We start from the raw sequence: 20,634 nt of genomic DNA on the forward strand, positions 1-20,634 counted from the left end.
ATGGAACAGGAGCTGCCTCATAATAAGACCCCTTGCTAACTAGGTGGTCACTCCAGTATGGTTGTCTCCTTTCTTCTTCAGAATGAGTGATTCCTCACCCCTAGCCTTAGTCCTAAACTTACAGAGTTGAAGGGACTTAGGTTATTACTAAACACAAAACATTTTATTTTACAGATGATGGGTAGTCAAGGTAGGTGAATTCATCAAGTCAGCAGCAGTCCAAAATAAAATCATTTTCCTGACTTCCAAGCCAATGTTCTTTCCCTGCATCATGCTAACTCTTACTGCATGGCTAGCTAAGACACTTTAAATGGGCTTTGGCAGGCTAGCCAGGGAACCCACAATTTATTACAGTTTCTATGAGAAAACTAATTCTGAGTTGTGCTCAGAATTCAGAATACATCTTTCAACCTCCTACTCATCCTCTCACCACTCTGGTGAACATAGTATCTGGCCACGGGAATGAATGGAGAACACCGTTTTTTATTCTTAATAACTTATTATACTTGGAAATTAATAGAACACTATTTGTTTATCAATCCAAAGCAAATATTTATACAGTCAGAGTCCTCAAAATTGAGGATCGATTTTTAGGATGAATCTTCTAGAGATATCCAAATTAGCTACTTGTCTTTCTTAGAAATAAATCCGTTACTAATGCTTCCTCAGCCAACCAGTTGCAAATCCACCAACCATAGCATAGCAAACCAACTTACTTCCTAGAGCAAATGGGAGAGGGATCTAGAAATCCCAGTAGAGTAGACTAGGATCCCTGTTTTTGAATAACAAAGAAAGACAAAAGGAGGGAGAAAGAGCAGGTAACTTAGCTTGATGTGAAAAATATTCATTTAAGTCATTTGCATACTATTACTTTACCTAATTATGGCAAAGCCTTAGGGATTATTCACATTATTAAATATGTCAAGTTAAATTATTTGACTGTAATACAAACCTCCTGTTTAGAGTCTCTCAGTAATCATACTTTGTTGCTCATATAGTTGGGTTATCTGCTCACAGGTTTTAACTTAAGATGAAGGAACAGTGCTGGACTGGGAACTGGAGGACAGTGTACCCTGCACAGTTAGAGGCAAAAGCAATGGCAGTGAATATGACTAACAGCTTCACTGTCTATTGAGCCAGTTTGTAAAATCTTGGGGAAGGAGAGACATCAGGTAGGGAACTTTTTAATCGTCTCTTTGGATACTTAGTTACAATTTAGTTTCTGATTCTCATTGTACTTAAATTCATGGTTTTGCTACATACTGTATTCCTAAAAATGTATACTAAGGTTGAGTGTGTGGAAATTGAGTAAATTTAAATCAAGTAAATTTAAATTGAGTAAATTTAAATGAGTGATTCTGTTTCTGGAGAATTAAAGATTTCACCCCATCATTTAGAAATATTCTTTGATAACATGGTCCCCATGCTTCATACAAACTTTTCATTTTCTTCTTATACACACAATCATTTTGGATGTTCAATGAGCATTCAATGAGGATTTAAGACTTGCCATTTTTGACTTGGCACTCCTGATCATTTCAGCCCACATCTCAAGTGTACCATATTTATGAAACCTAGATTTCTCATAAGTACTTTCAATTTTATGTTTTCCACTTATTTTCCTACAAGAATAAAATGCCATAAAATATTCCAATATTACACAGTGATGTGCATGCAAAGATGGTAACACCATTGGCTAGCAGTAGGTTTTGCCATGTTACTGATCTAAATGTTTATTTATCAAAGAATCTAAAAAAAAATAAATTTGGCATCCCAAAGGAGGCTTAGAGGCATTAAATATTTTTTAAAGTATAGCTTTATCAAGATCAAGCATGCTTAAAATAGAGACTGTCTATAAATAAGAGGAATACCAGTCTTATGCTTCTTGTTCTCCTTTTATCTCATATTTCCTTATTTCTCCCAGATAAGTGACAAGGAGAGTAAAGGAACCATTCCAAAACAGCTACTGTGTGCCAGGAATTGTGATAGGTAATTTGCACAAATGCTCTCTTCAAGGCCAGTGCCAATAGTGTATTTTATGTCATTAAAAAAAAAAAAAGCAGAAAAACAAAAACCCAAGATCCCAGAAGCTATTAACTTCACTCAATCATTGTTTGCTGAACTGAGGAATTCGACTGAAAAAGAACCATTCATCATTAGAAAAGGACTCAATAAAACTGTACTTAAATGGATCTTTAATAGTATAGTTTTTATATCTTTGTGTGGGGTGGAGAATAATTTCATGGAGAACCATCAGATTTCTGATAATTTTTAAAGAAATGGGTCTGATACTAATTTTACTGTATATTTAAGCATCAAATTAAAGACCTGTGTTTTCAAGGTAGATTTATGTGCTAGGAGCTCAAAATTAATGATATACCTAAGGCTCTACATTCTCTGCACAGATTTCCCAAACCTGGTGTTAATAACAAGTGTATAGTAAAACAGAAGACTATTTCTATTTTAAGGTCTTCCTTCTTCTTCTGACCCCTCAGCAGAGTGAAATTCAAGGACCCCCCTATCTCCGATGGCCAGAACTAAGGTCTGTAAAGGATGCAGAGCAATGAGTGGGGCCCCTGGCATGCCAAGCTTCCAGTTCCCAACCATTTTTAGATGTTCCTTGGCAAGCATACTGAATTATAAATGCCCCAAATGCTTGATAGTTCCATACCTGGGAGATATGGAAAAAGGAAACTTCTAGAAGGTCAATAGTCACTGAACACATTTCTGCATCTGGGCATCTTTTGAGGGAGAGAGCTTGGCCATTTGGATATGGGAAGTGTGATGACCTGGAATCAGCAGGTCCAGATTCTAGACCCACCTCTTCCTCTAACCAACTGAGTACTCTTGGCTCCAGGCTTCAGTGAAATTAGATTTTCCTTCTATCTAAAAGGAGTTAGGACTAATCCTTCTCTAAAGTCCTTTTGAGTTTGCTCTATGTGACCAGCCCTGGCATTTAAACACACTCCTGAAGCTATAGAAAAGCTGAAGGAAGAATCATTTAAAGATTAGGATATACCTTCTTGCTTGAATACTGTAAGTTTTAAATCATAACCACAGAAGTTAAATTGGACTAGCAAATAAGTAAGACCTAATGTAAGTGCATTTCTGTAAAATCACTTGTACATTTCTGATCAATCTTTCAGGCTCCTGACATGCCAAATTAGTCCAGTTCCAATTAAGTCATCATCCTTTTGGCAAATGAGGATATGGATCAATAGATGATGGTGAATGAAGTTCTTAGTTTTTCGATTCTTTGTGCCTTAATAATATCTTCTTCAGGGTAAGCCCAAACCAGCAGGGCTGCAGCAATATCAGTGATGAGAGTGGGTCTTAAGGTCAGTGGTCAGGCCATAAAACTCAACATGAAGACATCATTAACAGGCTGAAAACTGCAAGTCTCAAAGTCCAGAAGGAGGTAGCCTTAAGGAGGTGGAATCAGCGACCTCTGGGTGGAACAGGTGGAGGAGGATGGAAGGTCTCCCTGGTCAGAGGCCTGAAATGAAAGACAAAGCAATTATGATCAAACAGATTTGATGAACTACTTCTTAGGAATCCATGATTTGTTGCAAACTTGGTATACTATGCAAAGGACACATCCTTCAATTAATAAAACTGGAGACACATACGGACCTTTCAGTGGCATAAATGCTGATCTGTGGATTGCAATCCTAGCCAACATTAGAATCACTCAGGGTGGGGGGCTTTGAAAAATACCAATTCCCAGGCTCAATCCCAGACCTATTCCATCATAATCTCTGGAGGATAAGGCTCAGGCATGACAACATGCAAATCGTGTTCCTCCTTCAACCAGTTGTATTAACCATGTGGTTTGGAAATGGCAACCCACTCCAGTATTCTTGCCTGGAGAATCCCATGGACGGAGGAGCTTGGTGGGCTACAGTCCACGGGGTTGCAAAGAGTCGGACACGACTGAGCAACTTCATTTTCACTTTCACTTTCACTTATTTTGTGAGGCTTTGACATCCGAGTCCTGGCTGATTCTGGAAGGCCTGCCCCTCTGAGGGTAAGCTAATTCCTCTTAACAGCCTGCAGTTAGCACACATTTCACATGCAAGCTAAACAATCTAGAGTCCATATCCCAATCACCTCCAGTACTGGGACTCTCAAAGTCCAGGCCTCTATCCAACTGCCCTAATCACCCCAGGGCCAGGTGTCAGACAACTGGAGACAGCCCCTGAGCCCCAAAGCCTGCAGAAATTTCTCAAACTAGCCAATCCTAAATCTGCCTAGCCTGCCTCATTGGTTCCTTCCAGCAGAACCCACAAGAAAAGTTCCTGCCCATCTTTCTCCCCTACCTACCCTCTCTCCTGCCTCAACCTGGGGCTTTCCTGTGTGTCCCGCCCCAGCATAATGTGCCCGCCTCCTGTTGAGATCTAGAAGTATAACAGACCACCTATTCAATGGCAGTTGTCTCCTGATATGCTCACCTTGCCACACCTAAATAATAATAAAATCTATATTTTAAAACTCCAATGATTCAAATATGCAGCCAGGCAGCAGACACACTGCAGTAGGGAGATCCCTTGAGAGAGGACTTAAGAATTTCTGAAGTCAGCTTCTCACAACTACTTCTACTTGGAATCACTCAGTGTTGTCTCAACTCCACATCCGCTTTCCTAGAAGCTTCCCTCCACATTAGCCTAGATGGTTTTTGAACAGTGCTAAACGACACTCCAGATAGACCTGGGGGAATGTATTTACAAGAGGTTCAACAATCGAGACGGTATTTCCATATGTGTGCTGTAAAACCAATATTTAATTCTCTTGGAGGCAAGTCAATAAGTCAAGAAAGAGTGCTTTGTCAAGCGCTGTAATTGAACTGTGCTACCCTGGAACTGCATACTTGATTGAATGAATCGATGAGTAAATATTTATTAAATGTCTCTTGAATGCAAGTTTTGCGTAGGTCAAGGAAACGATAAAGGAGTTGGGAAAAGACCGGCCATCTCAGAAGGCAGAGAGGGAGGCAGAAATAGAAAAGAATAACAACAGATATCCTCAAGAGGTCCTACAGTGGCACCTGGAAGTAGAAGGTTTTGTGTGGTTGTCTCTTTGATCCAGAGAAAACAGTCTCCTTCCATTGTCCCAACCAGCCCTATGAACCGTGAGCTTAGAGGAGAAAGCTGAAGAACCCTCAGGTGTTAGCAGCTAACAGTTAACGAGCTGAGGCTGGCTTGATGGTTTCCTTCCTTCCTCTCAACAAACATATATCTTCTATGCATTAACCTCTGGTGTGGCATATAACAGTAAGTAAAGTGGGCATTGATCCCACCCTCAAAGTGCTGAGACTATCATGGATGAGGCAGACATTAGGGAAAGTCAGTGCACTGTACCGAATGTTTTGTTAGGGGACGTTCGTAACCTATGAACGCATGGCAGAGGCATTCATGCACACATCTGAAGGACAAGTTCAACAAGTTCAAACCTCTCTGTTTCTCATCTGCCAGACAGAGGTAAAGATGCCCACACTGGAGTAATGTGTGCCGCCTGGAGATGACAGGTGGAAGATGGAGAGCACTTTCTGGCTTAGAGCAGGCACTCAAGAGGTAAAGCTAATAATTTTCTTATTTGTGGTGAAAGACCTGTTCTTAGACCTTCTCCCCAAGTATGCCCCACGAGCCTTACATTTCGCCTTCCATCACAAAGAGAGGCACGATTCCCTCCTGGTCACTCTTCCCCTGTTGACCCACTCTGCAACTGAGCAGGTCTGCAGGCAAACCTGGAGAAGGAGATGGGACCCCACTCCAGCGCTCTTGCCTGGAGAGTTCTGTGGACAGAGGAGCCTGGTGGGCTGCGGTCCATGGGGTCGCACAGAGTCAGACACGACTGAAGCGACTTGGCATGCTTGCATACATTGGAGAAGGAAATGGCAACCTACTCCAGTATTCTTGCCTGGAGAATCCCTGGGACAGAGGAGTCTGGTGGGCTGCCATCTATGGGGTCTCACAGAGTCAGACACGACTGAAGCGACTTAGCAGCAGCAGTAGCAAACAAACCATCTCCATATTTCTTTCTGGTGAACAGCCCAGCTAAAGGTTGGAAGCCCTGTCTTTGGGAATGGATTTGTGATTATAGACATATCAGAACCACAGAAGTAAAATGTATCAAATCAGAATTGAGGGGTGGTCCGTGGGGAAACGGCCTCCAAGGACACTGGGAAGCTGGAGCTGAACACAGGACTGTCCAGTCCAGAGACCTGGGCACTGGCTGCTTTCTCCTCCGTGTTGAGGAGATAACTTTGGTTCAAGAACCCAGCAGTTCTAATGTTGGTCAACATTCTTTTAAAGCAGGTCTGTTATTTAGATAGTATCCTTTTGTATGATCACAACATTGTTAAAAAATATTTTTAAGCTTCCCTGTTAGTAAATAGCCTCAGGTCCAAGTCCCCTTACTTTCTGACCACTCCCCCTGCTCCTGCCTAGGGATTCCACAGATATTCTTTACAAGTGAAAGTCGCTCAGTCGTGCTTGACTCTTTGCGACCCCATGGACTATACAGTCCATGGAATTCTCCAGGCCAGAATACTGGAGTGGGTAGCCTTTCCCTTCTCCAGGGGATCTTCCCAACCCAGGGATCGAACCCAGGTCTCCCACATTGCAGGCTGATTCTTTACCAGCTGAGCCACCAGGGAAGTCCATGCAGCTAAAAGGTTAACTCTTGGTACTCCAGGAGGCCTTCAGAAATATGCTCTGATTTGTCAGTACCTAGGCTGTGCCTTAAAAGGGAGTGCACAGATTGTTGTGCTGAGCTCATTGTGCTCAGTCATGTCTGACTCTTTGCAACTCCATGGACTATAGCCTACCAGGCTCCTCTGTCCATGGACTTTTCTAGGCAAGAATACTGGAGTGGGTTGCCATTTCCTTCTCCAGGGGATCTTCCTCACCCAGGGATCGAACCTGCGTCTCTTGCTTCTCCTGCATTGGCAGGAGGATTTTTTTTTACCACTGCACCACCTGGGAAGCCCATCGTGATTGGCAAAATCACTAGTAAACAGCAAAACATATTCAAAAACAAAGGGGCAATGTCTCAGCAAGACATTGGCTTTTTTTCTCTACTGGCAGGACTTTATACCTATGAAGAATGTGACACTGTCAGCTGCCCGCTCTGTGGGGACTGCAAGGGAAACACCACACAAGGATATAATGCATCTGCTCCTGTTCATGTCACCATCTGCCTTCCCTAACTTTGAAGTCTTTGGGAACTTATGGCCTGTGGGAATGTGAAACTTCTTTCTTCTAATGTGTAACCCACCTGCACTGCGGTACATGACTTGATCGCTAGCTGTCAACCCAATCAGTACCAATCTATCATCTGCCCATTCACTTACTTGCATGATAAATATTTGCTAAGTTCCTAGCATGTGCCAACTACTGAGTTAACTCCATATTGCACTGGGGAGAGTAGAAAAAACTTTTAAAATCAAAACAGTCTTTATCATTTTGAGGTTTACCATCTACTTGGGGAGATAGATATGCAAACAAGGGCCACCATGTGGAGTGAGTTCAGTTCAGTTCAGTTCAGTCGCGCAGTCGTGTCCGACTCTTTGCGACCCCATGAATCGCAGCACGCCAGGCCTCCCTGTGGTATTTGGGGAACACAGAAGGTTCATGCTGCAGAGGAACATCAGGGGAGGCTTCAAAGAAGAGGTGAAGTTTCAACAGAGTCCTAAAGGATGTGTAGGAATCTTCTAAGCAGAGATTGGAAAGGAGTAGGAAGACAGCATTCTAGGCAAAAGGAACAGATTGGGCAAAGACCATACAAAATGGCACAGCTCACTAGCAATGCTTAAGGAGTGAAACATCAGTGAATACAGGAGAGAGATGGGACTTAGGGCTACAGTATGCAAAAAAATACAGAAGTAAATGCAAGGCTTTTATGCCAGGAAGGGACATCATCAGCTATTTCTGTTCTAGAATGTGCACTCTTGTGCAATGTGGAGGAGGGACTGACTGGAGGCAGGGAAGTAAATACAGGGATGAACCTAGGCATGGGCAGAGGGAGAGGAGGGGGTGGATCTGAGAGTTGCAAGGGCAGCAGAGTGAACAGAGCCTGGGGAGCTGCAAAGGAGCAAGAATGGAGGCTGTCTTCGGGGTTAGGGACTTGGGGAAGAAAGAAAATAGTGTCATGTCCCTGGCTGGGAAGTCATGAGAAGAAGGCAGTTCGGGGCAGAGGAAGGCAGGTGGGATGATGAGTTTCGTTTTTGCACTCACGAGATATCAAAACATGAGTGCAAAACCTGAACTCATCATCCCACCAGCCTTCCTCTGCCCCGAACTGCCTTCTTCTCATGACTTCCCAGCCAGAAAAGCTCAACATTCAGAAAACTAAGATATGGCATCCGGTCCCATCACTTCATGGCAAATAGATGGGGAAACAGTGGAAACAGTGGCTGACTTTATTTTTCTGGGCTCCAAAATCACTGTGGATGGTGACTGCAGCCATGAAATTAAAAGACGCTTGCTCCTTGGAAGGAAAGTTATGACCAACCTAGACAGCATATTATAAAGCAGAGACATTACTTTGCCAACAAAGGTCCGTCTAGGTGAGGCTATGGTTTTTCCAGTGGTCATGTATGGATGTGAGACTTGGACTTTGAAGAAAGCTGAGCACCGAAGAATTGATGCTTTTGAACTGTGGTGTTGGAGAAGACTCTTGAGAGTCCCTTGGACTGCAAGGAGATCCAACCAGTCCATCCTAAAGGAGATCAGTCCTGGGTGTTTATTGGAGGGACTGATGTTGAAGCTGAAACTCCAATACTTTGGCCACCTGATGCCGAGAGCTGACTCATTTGAAAAGATCCTGATGCTGGGAAAGATTGAGGGCAGAAGGAGAAGGGGACAACAGAGGATGAGATCATTGGATGGCATCACCAACACAATGGACATGGGTTTGGGTGGAGTCCAGGAGTTGGTGATGGACAGGGAGGCCTGGTGTGCTGCAGTTCATGGGATCGCAAAGAGTCAGACATGAGTGAGTGACTGAACTGAACTGAACTTGAGATCTCTGGGACCCCTAGTGAGGTCCCCAGTGAAGAGCAGGAAATAGAAAGCCAAGGTAGAGATGGATTTGGACTTGGAGCTGACAGTTCAAGCTCTGGGGACAGCATGCAGAGTGAGGAGAGGAAGGGACCAGGACTGGAGAGAGTGATGAGTGGGATGTGCTGTTTGGGGAGGGAAGTTCAGGAGGACAAAAAGGGGGAAGAGTTGCCAGTTCCCAGATCTGGAAGTGAAGTGGAGAATATCCAGTCAGCCTCCCCTCTTATCCATCAGTGGGTCAAGCATTCAGGACAAAGGCCCGTGTTATTCGTCGCTCAAACATTTCCTCATTTCATTATGAACATTATATACAGTTTCAGAACAACTGCATCTTTTCCAATCTTCACACCAAAAATGCGCCCAAACCCTTTTTCTATCAATTACAGATTTCTTTGTAAACACCATTTCTTTAATCAAATGTGTTTTCCTCCTTTTTCTCTCCCCATCTTTATCACAACATGCTTCTAGAATCTCCCAAACAATTCAATTGCCATCTCTCTTTACACATTAAATGCATCCCCATTTCCAGTCTTTAATTTCTGGAATCCACTTCCCTAATTGTTCTCTCTCCTGCAGACAAGGTTCCACAGAGTCTTTGAAGCTCTACATTCAAGACTGACATTCTTTTTAATCTTGGAACAATTAGATAACTCCCTCCTTTACCTTGAAGAATAAAAAGTCTTCTCCCATGACACCTGGACCTCCTTGGACAGGTATAACATAATGACTAAACGACTGGACCCTGGAGTCAGGCACACCTAGGTTTATCACACAGATAAAGTCTCCATCCAGTCTCAATCCCAGTTTCTATCTCTGCAAAATGGGACAACCCTAAACATCTACCACCTGAAGTTGTGGAGAGAATTAAATGAGTTAATGCATTTAGCGAGTTTACCAGAATACCCAGCACATAGTAAGTGCCAATAAATACAAGCATTTATTACCATAACTGCTCTCCATAAACATCCCTCCCCAATCACCAACTATATATAATTTTCAAGTTACAGAACATAGTGCAAATTCAGCAGACAGGACTAGATTATCACTGAAGTTCCTTCTAGGGCTAATGCTCTAGTACGTGACCTCTAGTCTACAACAGGGAAACATGTTTGGTGAGTGTGAAGCATTTTGGGACTGTGGGAGGTTTTGGTAGCAAGTGTCAGTACGTGAATGTTGCCAGGAACACACAGAAAAGTGGTAACAGCAAAGACAGAAGTGGAGAGATCCTCAGTGCAGAGTCAGCTGCTCTTTCCAGAGAAACAGAAGAAAAACCTCCCTGTGGCACTTTCTCAACAAATTTCACGATGAGGTTCATTTGAGTTAAAAGACTCAAAATGTGAAAAAAAAACAAAAAAACAAAAAAAAACCTAGTTAATCACCCCTTACCCACACACTATATTTTAGACATCAAAGAATTAAACTCCTAAGACAAGCCTGGGCTTTTATTCCCAAAGGTTCCTTTCTGCCTTAGCAGACAGTTACACAAGCTAGCTTTGACCACCTTTTCAGTGGGTCCATAAGACCTCAAAAAGGTTGGTCCATAAGACCTCAAAAAGGTTCCTGCCAGAAGCCAGAACACAAACATACATCAGAGCCCCGTAAGTCAGTTACACTCTTTTGTCTAATGCCCAGCCTCCAATCTCCACAGGTTCATCCTTCTGTATAAAGAACCACACAGACAGTTGTGCTCTTATTTGGGACCAGAAACTCAATCCTTACAACTCTGTGAGGAAATCCATTTATTATCTCCATTTATTGGACACCAAAATAAAGTCTCATGAAAGTTAAACAATTCATCCATGTACACAAGAGGCTGCCGGGGTCTTCCCAGGAGGTGTTTTCCCACTACCACACCATACTGCCTCTCACCTGCATTTTCATCCCCAATTCCTTCTTATCTCCTGGTCCTCCAGAAGCACTGTCCCCACAATACAACCAAGGGGATTAATTATTCAGGAGTTGAATTCTAGTCAAACAGATTTTAAAAATATGCAAAATGTTGACCTTTCCCAGTGTATTTCACTGACAAAATATTGAATTTGTTACTTAGAGTCTGCAACTGAATAAAGCATCACTTAAGTGAATGAAGAGACCACGTTGAAATGTGTCCAAAGTGCGCATTCAGCGAGTTTAGCTCTGTACTCACTCCTAGGTCGCCTCAGGTGTCCCCAGACCCTACTCTGCCCTGAGACTCAACGAGCAAGGAAAAAAACGTTCTGTCAGCTTCCTTGTTACCTCTGTGAGGCAGCTCGGGGTGGCACCCTGGGGGGCCTCTCAAGGGGCACGGTGGGCATGCTGTCCACTTGTGGAGGGCCCGGACTACGACTCCTGGTAACCTCGGGAGCTTCATTATCCTACAGCAAAGAAAAAAAAAAAAAAGAAGATGAGAGAGAAGGCTGAAAATGACATTAAGCAGCAACACAGCGGGACAGTGCCATCCCACAAGCTCCTCAGCTCTCCCCAGGCTTTGGTGGAAGGTTACTCACTGACTGAGAATCAACAACCCAGCAACCCCGGGGGCAGTTTCCCACTGACTCTGACAACCGGAGTCACTGAAGAGATGCTGGGACCTGAGTTATTGATATTATTAGTGACCTGAGCTCTCATTCCTTGCTGCTCAGCGTCATTTGTGGGCCACCAACAGCAAGCATCACCTGGCAGCTTATGAGAACCACAGGGTTTCAGGCTCCACCTCACACCTGCATCTTTACAAGATCCTAAGTAATCCTTATGCATAGTAAAGTTTGAGGAGCATTGCTCTAGGGTAACCAGGTAGGGCTGGAGAAATTTTCTTTTTAAGCAGAAATTCCTTTCAGGGACTGTGATTGGTCCTCTGTCGCAGGATAATATAAGCTGTGCGCTGGTGGGTGGCCCACCCTAGCACCCTACTTCAGGGAGTCTCCTGAGTTGGCAGTGACTCATGTGACCCCCACCCGTGGAGAAGCAGAAAAGCGCGGTAAGAGAAAAAGCAGACACCCACAGGAAAAAGGAGACCAAAGAGTGTGTGGCCTGGGGGTGGTGGTGGAGGGACACAAACCGCTAGCCCCGGCTCTGCATGCCTGCCGCTCCTGAGCCAGGCCCAGAAAGGTGACCGCCACCCCTGGATTCCCGGACACTCACCCAGTTCCCTCTCAGACACCCCTTTTGGTTTAACCCTCTCCCTCCCTCCTTCCCTCCCTTTCTTCTCCTCTTTTTATCAATGGGAAATTAATATAACATAAAGCGATCATTTTAAAGTGAACAATCAATGCCATTCAGCACGTTCACAATATCGTGCAACCACCATTTCTGTCTAGTCCCCGGACATTTTCCTGACACCCCCTGAAGGAAACACTGCATCCCTCAGGCAGTTTCTCCCCGTTTCCCCTATCCCCAGCCCTGGTAACAACCAACCTTCTATCTCAATGGATTGACCTATTCTGGACGTCTCATATAAATGGAGTCCCACAGTGGATGACCTTTTGTGTCTGGCTTCTTTCTCTTGGATTTCTCTTTCCTGGAGTGAAATGACCCCTGAGACAAAGACCTATGAAGGTGGGGGTGCCCCAGTTCTCACCTCGTTGTCCCCCTCCATCCCGCTGCTCACACTGAGGAGGCTCCGGGTGCTGGACCGGTTACTTGCGCTGCCTAAAGGGTGCAAACAGAGTCAGCTGGACTGTGCAGGCTCTCGAAATGAAGTAAAAGGCAAAAATCTAGCACTTACTGATAGAAACAGTACATAAGCTGCGACTACGGGATTCTTCAAAATGCTGCTGTCTAATAACATGTTATTAGAGTTCAGTTTTCCTTTCAGCATAAAAACGGGTCATCTTTTTATGACCACTTTTTGCTTTATAGCTACCAGTTACCGAGAGCTCACCCCACGTTCTATGCTTTAAAAGCATGACCGCATTTAATCCCTAGGAAAACCTTATCTGATACTAGTGCTTCGATTTGACAGACTAGGAAGCAGAGATGCTCTGTTTCTCACCTGTTCAGTGGTGTTTCTTAAATCTGCAAACAAACTTTGTTACTAATGTTTTTTACCTATTTAGGAATTACAGCAAGCACGTGCAAGTATCACACATGTATACATACCTTCTAAAAGGGGGCCAGTGTGACACAAAACACAGAGCACAAATTCAAAAGTATAATTTACACTCCAGATAGGAACTATGACTGTGTGAGGTCAGCTGCTTAGAGATGTAAGTAGAGGATTTATCACCTAAATCACTGAAACAGCATTATCTAATTGAGTTTTCTGGAAATGTTCTGTTGTGTGCTGTTCGGTTTGGTAGCTAATGTGACACAGCGCAACTGAGGAACTGAATTAATTTTATTTAGTTTTAATGAACAGATTTACATAATCACATGCAGTTATGGGCTACTGTACTGGACAAGACAGCATTAGAACAAGCTCAAGGACGTGCTGGTTTGGCAGTGAAGAAGGAAGATTAACAGTTAATCAACTAAAACTTGACTTTAATTTTTCCAATATATGCTGTTAACAGTATTGCCAGCACTTAGGTTTAGCTGAATTTTCACTCAAAGTAGCTACTTATATTAGTTCATAGGTAAATCGTCTTAGTTTTGACTTCATTATGTCATCGACTTTGACCTAATTAATTTAGATACCAGCTGGACAAAAGCAGGTTGAGATTACAATTTTGGATTATTTCTTGGAGGCAGATTTTTAAATTTAAGATAATGTGTCAAAATATTTCTAGAAACCAGGGGATTCAGAGTTTGTTTCAGAGTTAAGGACCACACGACCCTGTCTTTTTATCCAGTTGCCCACATATAACACTGTTCACTCAGCTAGAACGTCCTTTCCTTCCCACTCCCCCAGCCCATTCCATCCACAAATTTGAAACCTCCTCAGGCTCTAATGCTCAGGACAAATGCTATCAAAACCTTTCCTGATTCCCCCAAATGGAAGTAACCCCTCCTGTGCACGGGCTTCCATCCCTGTGGGGCCAAGCCTCCCGTGTCATTCATCATTGTTTATCTTATTCCTTTACAACCAACCAGACTCCTTCCAGAGATTATCTGCTGGGAGGGAGCAAAAAGGTGTCCAGGAGCTGATTCGAGGATCCTGGAAATTCATACCCACCAGCTCTCACTATTCTTTCCCTTGGTGTTGTTGAATTTTTAACCCCCAGTGCTTGACTTTGAACCCTTACTCCTGGTTTATCTGCCCTGGCCCTCTCCCTTCTCCAAAGCTGATGACCTGGTTGGTCCCCACCCACCTGGATGGCACCGTTGGTAGGAGGTTCTGGCCCTGGCCCCCCATCACATTCACTCTTGTTGGGGGAAAGGGGCAGCACCCACGCCTTGCCAGGCTTCTGTCGCCAGGGAAGAAGGATCAAACAAGCCTATAACTTACACTCTTTTCACACCTTTTCTCCTCCTTTATAAGCTCCCAGAGGACAGACCCTGTTTCTTTTTCAGCTTTATGTCTCCAGTGTACAGTCTAGCTCCACATGCACCGAGCAGTCCTCAATATTGATAGAGAATGAATGAGAGAAAAAAATGATCATGTATATGACTGGTAAGGAACTTGAATCAGGCAAACTAGAAGCAGCTCGATGGTCTTTCTTTAGTGAAACTTTTGTTCTCTTAAACATGACACTAATATCTGGTGCTTAAAATTTTAGATATAATTAGATTTAACCTGAAACTGTTTTCCTACAGTTTCCAAGAGACGACAGCTGCAGCACAATAAAATGGTGCTGTTTTTAGGGCATGATGCTGGGGGTTGAAGGGCGGTTGGTGGCTCAGAGCTGGACTATCCTCATGCTCTCTCCTTGCCCTGTGAACTCTCTCTCTTTGGAAGGAAATATGTCCCCAGGGTTGAGTACACAGAAAGATCTGTATGTGCGTCCCAGATCCTCTGCTTAATTGTCAAGTGACCCAAGATTAGATGCTTAGCGTATGTCTCTGTTTCCTGATCTCAGAGCACTACTGTATAGAATGAGATCGTATGGTAACATGCTTGGCACAGAGCCTGTAAGAGCAAGCATTTAATTAATTACAGCAGCTATCATCATCATCATCAATTTCAAGATGGCAGATTACCCATTAGTGACTCAAGGACGCCACCTCCAGTATCCACACCTGTGTATGGCCTCCTCCTCACACCCCTCTTGGCTTAGCCTCGGGACTCACTTTGGCCAATATGACATTATCAAGTGTGATGTAAGGCAAAGCTTGATAAGCACTTGCACACCGGGGCTTGTTTTTCTGGAATGCTCCCTTTATGGATCTTGTTATCACACAAGAAGTTCAGGCTATTGAATTAGAGGCCATATACGAGAGGCCCTGAAGAATGAGAGGCCATCATGGATGCTCCAGTCCATGCCAAGCTTACAGCTGAGTACGGTTGCACAAGTGACCCCAGCTGACTGCATGGGCAGAGGTGGACCATCCCCACTGACTCCTGGCCAAGTTTAGAATCAGGCATAAATAAATGATTATGTTTAAAGCCTTTGCATTTTTGGATAGTTTGCTACACAGCAATAGATAACTGAGTAACAGGGACTGGATGCAATCTACAGCCACAGAGTAAAATAAAACCCTCTGGTCTGTCATTTAATAACATTTTCTTACCCAATAAGCTAGCGATCCCTGGACAGTAAACCACCACACAAGGTAAAAAGCAGAGTTTATGCTTTCCATTCTATTCTCATTCCAAGGTAACTCAAAGTAAAACATACAGATAAAATAGTTTAAATGAATCCAAACCTGAAATGAGTATTCTACGTTTATCTTGTTAAATTTCCCCTGCCCTTACCCCAGAAAGCCCTGCCTTCACCCCTAGAGTATCTACACCACTTCCCTCCTCCACAATACATCTGAGATGGGTTGCCTGCCTTGATTCTTCGGCCATCTGTGATCACTGGGAAAATCTCTCCCATTTCTGAACTTGTCAGAATTCTCTAATTTGCCTCAAGGGGGGTAGTATATATTATTACCCTCATTATGTAAGGGGAGATTTTCATCTCTATCGAGTCTAGACTTAACATGGCTGTGTGATACCCTTTGGGTATGTTTCAACAGGTAACAGTGGCGGAGGGAAGGGCTGGGTTCTACCCCTATTGCCATTGACTGGTTGTTGGACCTTGGGCAAAATTCCTTCCCTTTCTGGGTTACAAATACTCTGCTAATAAAGTAAGGAGGAGGAAAGTTCAGAGGCTCTTGACCTCAGTCCATGAATGGGCATAATTGTGTGTGTGTTAACGCACGTGCAAGTGTATTTTTATAAGAAGGACATTCAGAGCATACGTCAGATTCTCAAAGGGGTTTGTGATTCAGAAAAGATAAAGAAGCCCTGGGTTAGATGAGCTTCCAGTTCCTACCTCCACATGGCAGTCTTCCACCTGACATTAAAGGAGACTTTGAGTCCTGAAATTCAGCTTGACTCTTGCTCTTTTATTTTTTCCCCTAGCCACTTTTGTTAACACTGAAATGTATGAAAGCAGGGAAACTCAATCTATTTGGCTTGTGAAGCTGGTGTGTCTGAAGTCAGTTAACATTGCCCTGGATCCGGAAACAAAGCCCCAGCTCCTGCCTGCACATCAGCGGGTATTGTCTATTGCAATCAGACTCCTATTCAAGCTTTCAAGCCAAAAGGAAGACATTTCCAAATCAGATCCTCAATTGCCTATACAGTTGGAATTCTCAAATCTGAATCCACTGTTACCTAATGTTTTTGACTTTGTGCCTTTTCCTTTCCCTGACCACGGTGGAAGCAAAAAGAACAGTAAGCAAGAGTCTTGACCCTGATCTAGTCTGCCTGAGCTCAAATCCAAGCGCTACCCCTTGTTGGCTATTTAACCTAGAGGAAGGCCCTAAGCTGCCTGTTTCCTTCTCAGTAAATAGAGGTGATAGTGCCTATCCTGCAGAGTGATTACGGGAATTAAATCAGAGAATTTGTGGGAGAGGCTTAGCAGATAGTAAATGCTCCATAAATATTAACCAGTACTATTACTAGCATTTTTCATTTATAAAAGTGATAGAGTAATAATTATCACACAATCTGCCTTCCGGGGATATTTGTGTAAAGAGTCTTCTGTGCCCTGAAAAAAAGGCAAACCTCACAGGCTAAATGTCCCTCATTTCTTACACCTTCTAGGCCCAAACCAGGCTCCAGTTAAGATCTTCTGGGCTCATCATAGAGCGTGTTTCGCCTGCTGGAGTCCAGCTGTGAAGGCACCTGGGGCCACCTGCTTACTTGCTGTGCTGGAGGTACTGTCTGTTTTCCAGTCTCCTCGTCTTAGCTCTGTCCTTGGGGGGAAGACGCTTTTCCTGGGGCCACTCTCATAGACTCCATACTCCACTTTCCCAGGCAGGTGCTGTGAGTGCCGAATTGGGACCGTGATCTCCAAGTCTGGAATTAGAGAGAAAGGGATCAGCTTTAAGGAACCAGGATGCCAGTTACCAAACTGCAAAGCTGCTTCCTCTCTACCCGCCTCCTTCCCCTGAACCTGGAGGGGAGGGGAAGGAGCGCAGGGGAGGAGGGGAGGGGAGGGGCGGGGGAAGGAGAAGGGGAGGAGTAGAGGGGAAGGAAGGGGAGGAGGGTGGGGACCCTGCCCAATCAGCACTGAAGCTCCACAGAACCATGCATGGGAATCAGTGACAGAAGGTTGGGTGGAGGGATGTTGGGAAGGGCAGAGAAGTGCTTTTGCATGAGGTGACAGAAAGAATGTTCAATTAGGGAAAGGTTGGTGGCTCAGATTGTAAAGAATTCACCTGCAATGCACCAGACTGGGGTTCAACCCCTGGGTCAGGAAGGTGCCCTGGAGAAGGGAAGGCTACCCACTCCAGTATTCTTGCCTGGAGAATTTAATGGACAGAGGAGCCTGGCGGGCTATAGTCCATGGGGTTGCAAGGAGCTGGACACGACTGAGCGACTAACATGTTCATGGGTGCCCCAGCTCTGCCACTCACCAACTGTGGAACTTGAGTTAGTCAGCCAACCCCTCTGATTTCTTCCTTTTCTAAGGAGGGGTTATGAACGCCATTGATTGTAACACTAGGTTACCCTGTACGTCATGAATAGTTCCAAAAGCCTCCATATTCTTAGCTTCTTCAATCCTCCAACACCCATGAAATAAACACTATTGTCAGCATGCTCAATAGAAACTAAGGTATAGAGACGTGAAGTAGCGTGCCCCAAGTCCCTGTTAAGCAGCCAGTAAGTGGGATAGCTGGGATGTGAACCCAGGCTCCAAAGTCCAGGCCCTTAAGGACTCAGTTGCCTCCTATAGGGAGGGTGGGTGGTCCAAAATGACAGTAATGATCCAGAGAATTCATGGAAAGAGGTTCATAAGGTCCATGAGAGATTTTGTGACTTGCGAGGCTGATCAGTGATTTGAGACCCCACAGATTCAGCAAGATAATTCCTTTGTCCTGCAAAGCATTAACCTGGCCTCTTCACTGGCTTAGCCGGATCAGTGACTGCTCTTTCCTCCCTGTGCCCCGGGGATTTCCACCCCTGGTTGCTATGACCAGAAAACAGCTCCAGCTGTCAAGTGGAAGAGAGTATCTGCGGGAGCCCAGCCCAGCTTCCTCCCCAGGGAAGTGTGAAAGCCAGGTGAGCTCCTGTCACAGGGCTCCCCTTGAGGCCCCAGACCTTCCCAAAGTCTCGGGACAGAGACTCTAGGAAGAGGTGTAAGCGTGGGTGGGCTTTCGGGGATGTGTGCCCATAATCTCAAGAAACCACTTCCTCCTCTGCCTCCCCTCTGCTAGGGAGCAGGTGTGGCAGGAAGTCTAGGGAGTGTGGCACCTGCCAAAGCCAGAGGTCTGCCAAGAAGGGTGAATGTGTAAACTAGCACAGCAGGGAAGAGCAGGGGTGAGGATGGGGTGGATGGAGCGTGTGCTCAACGTTCTGCGTGGAGAATATTAAAACAGCGGGTTGCTGGCTCGCACGGGCTCGAGCTTGCCTCATTCCAGAGACCCTGATCCCAAGGGCAGTGCGTGGTCCTAGCTTTCCAGACTCTGTGTAACACAGATCTTTTCCACATCCTTAGCCTCTTTGGCTATAACTGAGCAGTGGAAGCACCCACCCACTTGGCTGCCCAAGCTTGGAAGTGCGTGGGCAGAGACTAGTCAGTGAACAGGTAATACATTTCTCCCCCTCAGCTTTGACTGAGGTTTTTAATGACAATCTTTTCAAGGTAAATTCATGACTGCTTAATTCACTTCAATGAAGCAGTTTTCAGCTCACAAACAGTTCAAGGAAAGGTAAGTAAAATACACAGGAAAAAAAAATGGGAGTCAAAGTTCAAAAAAATCAAGTAGAACTAGGCTAAATGTCCGCAAAAGCCTGATATTCTTTGAACAGAGGAACAGTGCCAGGAAAAATAATTATCATCACTATACTGGGAAGCACTTTTCCCAAAGTGCATTCACATTTGCTAATATTCCTCCTCTGAACTTTGCTACTCTGGTAAGTGGGCTTTTCTGGTGGTTCAGTGGTAAAGAACTCTCCTGCCAATGTAGGAGATGCGGGTTTGACCCCTGGGTCAGGAAGATCCCTTGGAGAAGGAAACGGCAAACCCACCCCAATATTCTTGCCTGGGAAATCCCATGGACAGAGGAGCCTGGCAAGCTATAGTCCATGAGGTCACAAAAAGTTGGACACAATTTAGTGACTAAACAACAACTCTATTTAGCAGATAAACCGGCTGTGACCACAGATGGGGAAACTGAGGCATGAAGTGGTTAATGGAAAAGTCTTGGATCAAGAAATGATTTGGAGACAAAGCTGGGATCAGAATCCAGGCTTCCTGGGACCCCAGCTTGCTCCTCCAGGTCCCGCCCTGCACTGACCACAGACACACCCAGAACACAAATATTGGTATTCTTCTCTGTGGGGCCAGGGCATCCAGTAAGTCCTGAGCCAGCCAGCCCTCTTCTGACTTCCTACACTATCAGTGCTCTGCACTGTCTCAGTGAGAGTAAGCCAGCTCCCAGGGCTGAGAACAGACTGGCAAGTTATTATGAACAGACTGTTACTTCTTAATCGTCCTTGGTCTTTTAACCCAAATTAAAGAAAAATCATCATTGTTTTTCTTTTCTAAGGCAAATGAGGTTTCCAAATGAATAGAGATAATCCTTGAGTGGGATGGCCTCCATTCCTGGAAAAGATTGTTCAAGCAGAAATGTCATTCATCAGCCCTACTTCTCCTGTAGGAGAAGTTATCCTGTGTGGACGATTTTCAAATTTTTTTTTGTTTGTTTTTTGTAAAGCAGAATTCTTTCCTCTGAGGAAAACAGAAGCTCAAAATAGAAACAGATTTTTGTGTAAAGGAGTTGCAATGGTTGAAGCAGAGTAAGGGGCCCCAAGTCCTGCCCCATTCTTAATCTACCCCCTACCCCATCCCTAACTGCCACCCTGCTCCTACCTGCTATCCCTACAAGCATGGATGCACCAGTGCTGGGGCACCTGAATGTGAAAACCCTGGCAATTTTAAGTTAGTATGTCACTAAATATACAATTGAGCTTTATGCAGTTAACTAATACATCACATTCACTCAGCCACAAATGACGCCTTTGCTTTGGCAGATGCTCTGATGCCCGGGGGCCTGGACA

The 20,634-nt window shown here is 44.5% G+C and overlaps 1 protein-coding gene across 1 annotated transcript in view; it reads right to left on the reverse strand.

The window, feature by feature from the left end:
- Positions 1-1,925: 1,925 nt before the first annotated feature.
- PIK3AP1 (phosphoinositide-3-kinase adaptor protein 1) overlaps positions 1,926-20,634 on the reverse strand; it is a 120,629-nt gene continuing 101,920 nt past the window's right edge. The window contains exons 14-17 of the mRNA XM_068961454.1: positions 17,272-17,427; positions 12,616-12,686; positions 11,295-11,413; positions 1,926-3,496 (exon numbers count right to left, since the gene is read on the reverse strand). Coding sequence (XP_068817555.1) covers positions 3,439-3,496; positions 11,295-11,413; positions 12,616-12,686; positions 17,272-17,427 — 404 coding nt within the window. The 3' untranslated portion in view covers positions 1,926-3,438. The remainder of the gene's footprint in view (positions 3,497-11,294; positions 11,414-12,615; positions 12,687-17,271; positions 17,428-20,634) is intronic.

The sequence above is a fragment of the Capricornis sumatraensis genome, chromosome 23 (assembly GCF_032405125.1).
Source record: "Capricornis sumatraensis isolate serow.1 chromosome 23, serow.2, whole genome shotgun sequence".
NCBI lineage: Eukaryota > Metazoa > Chordata > Mammalia > Artiodactyla > Bovidae > Capricornis > Capricornis sumatraensis.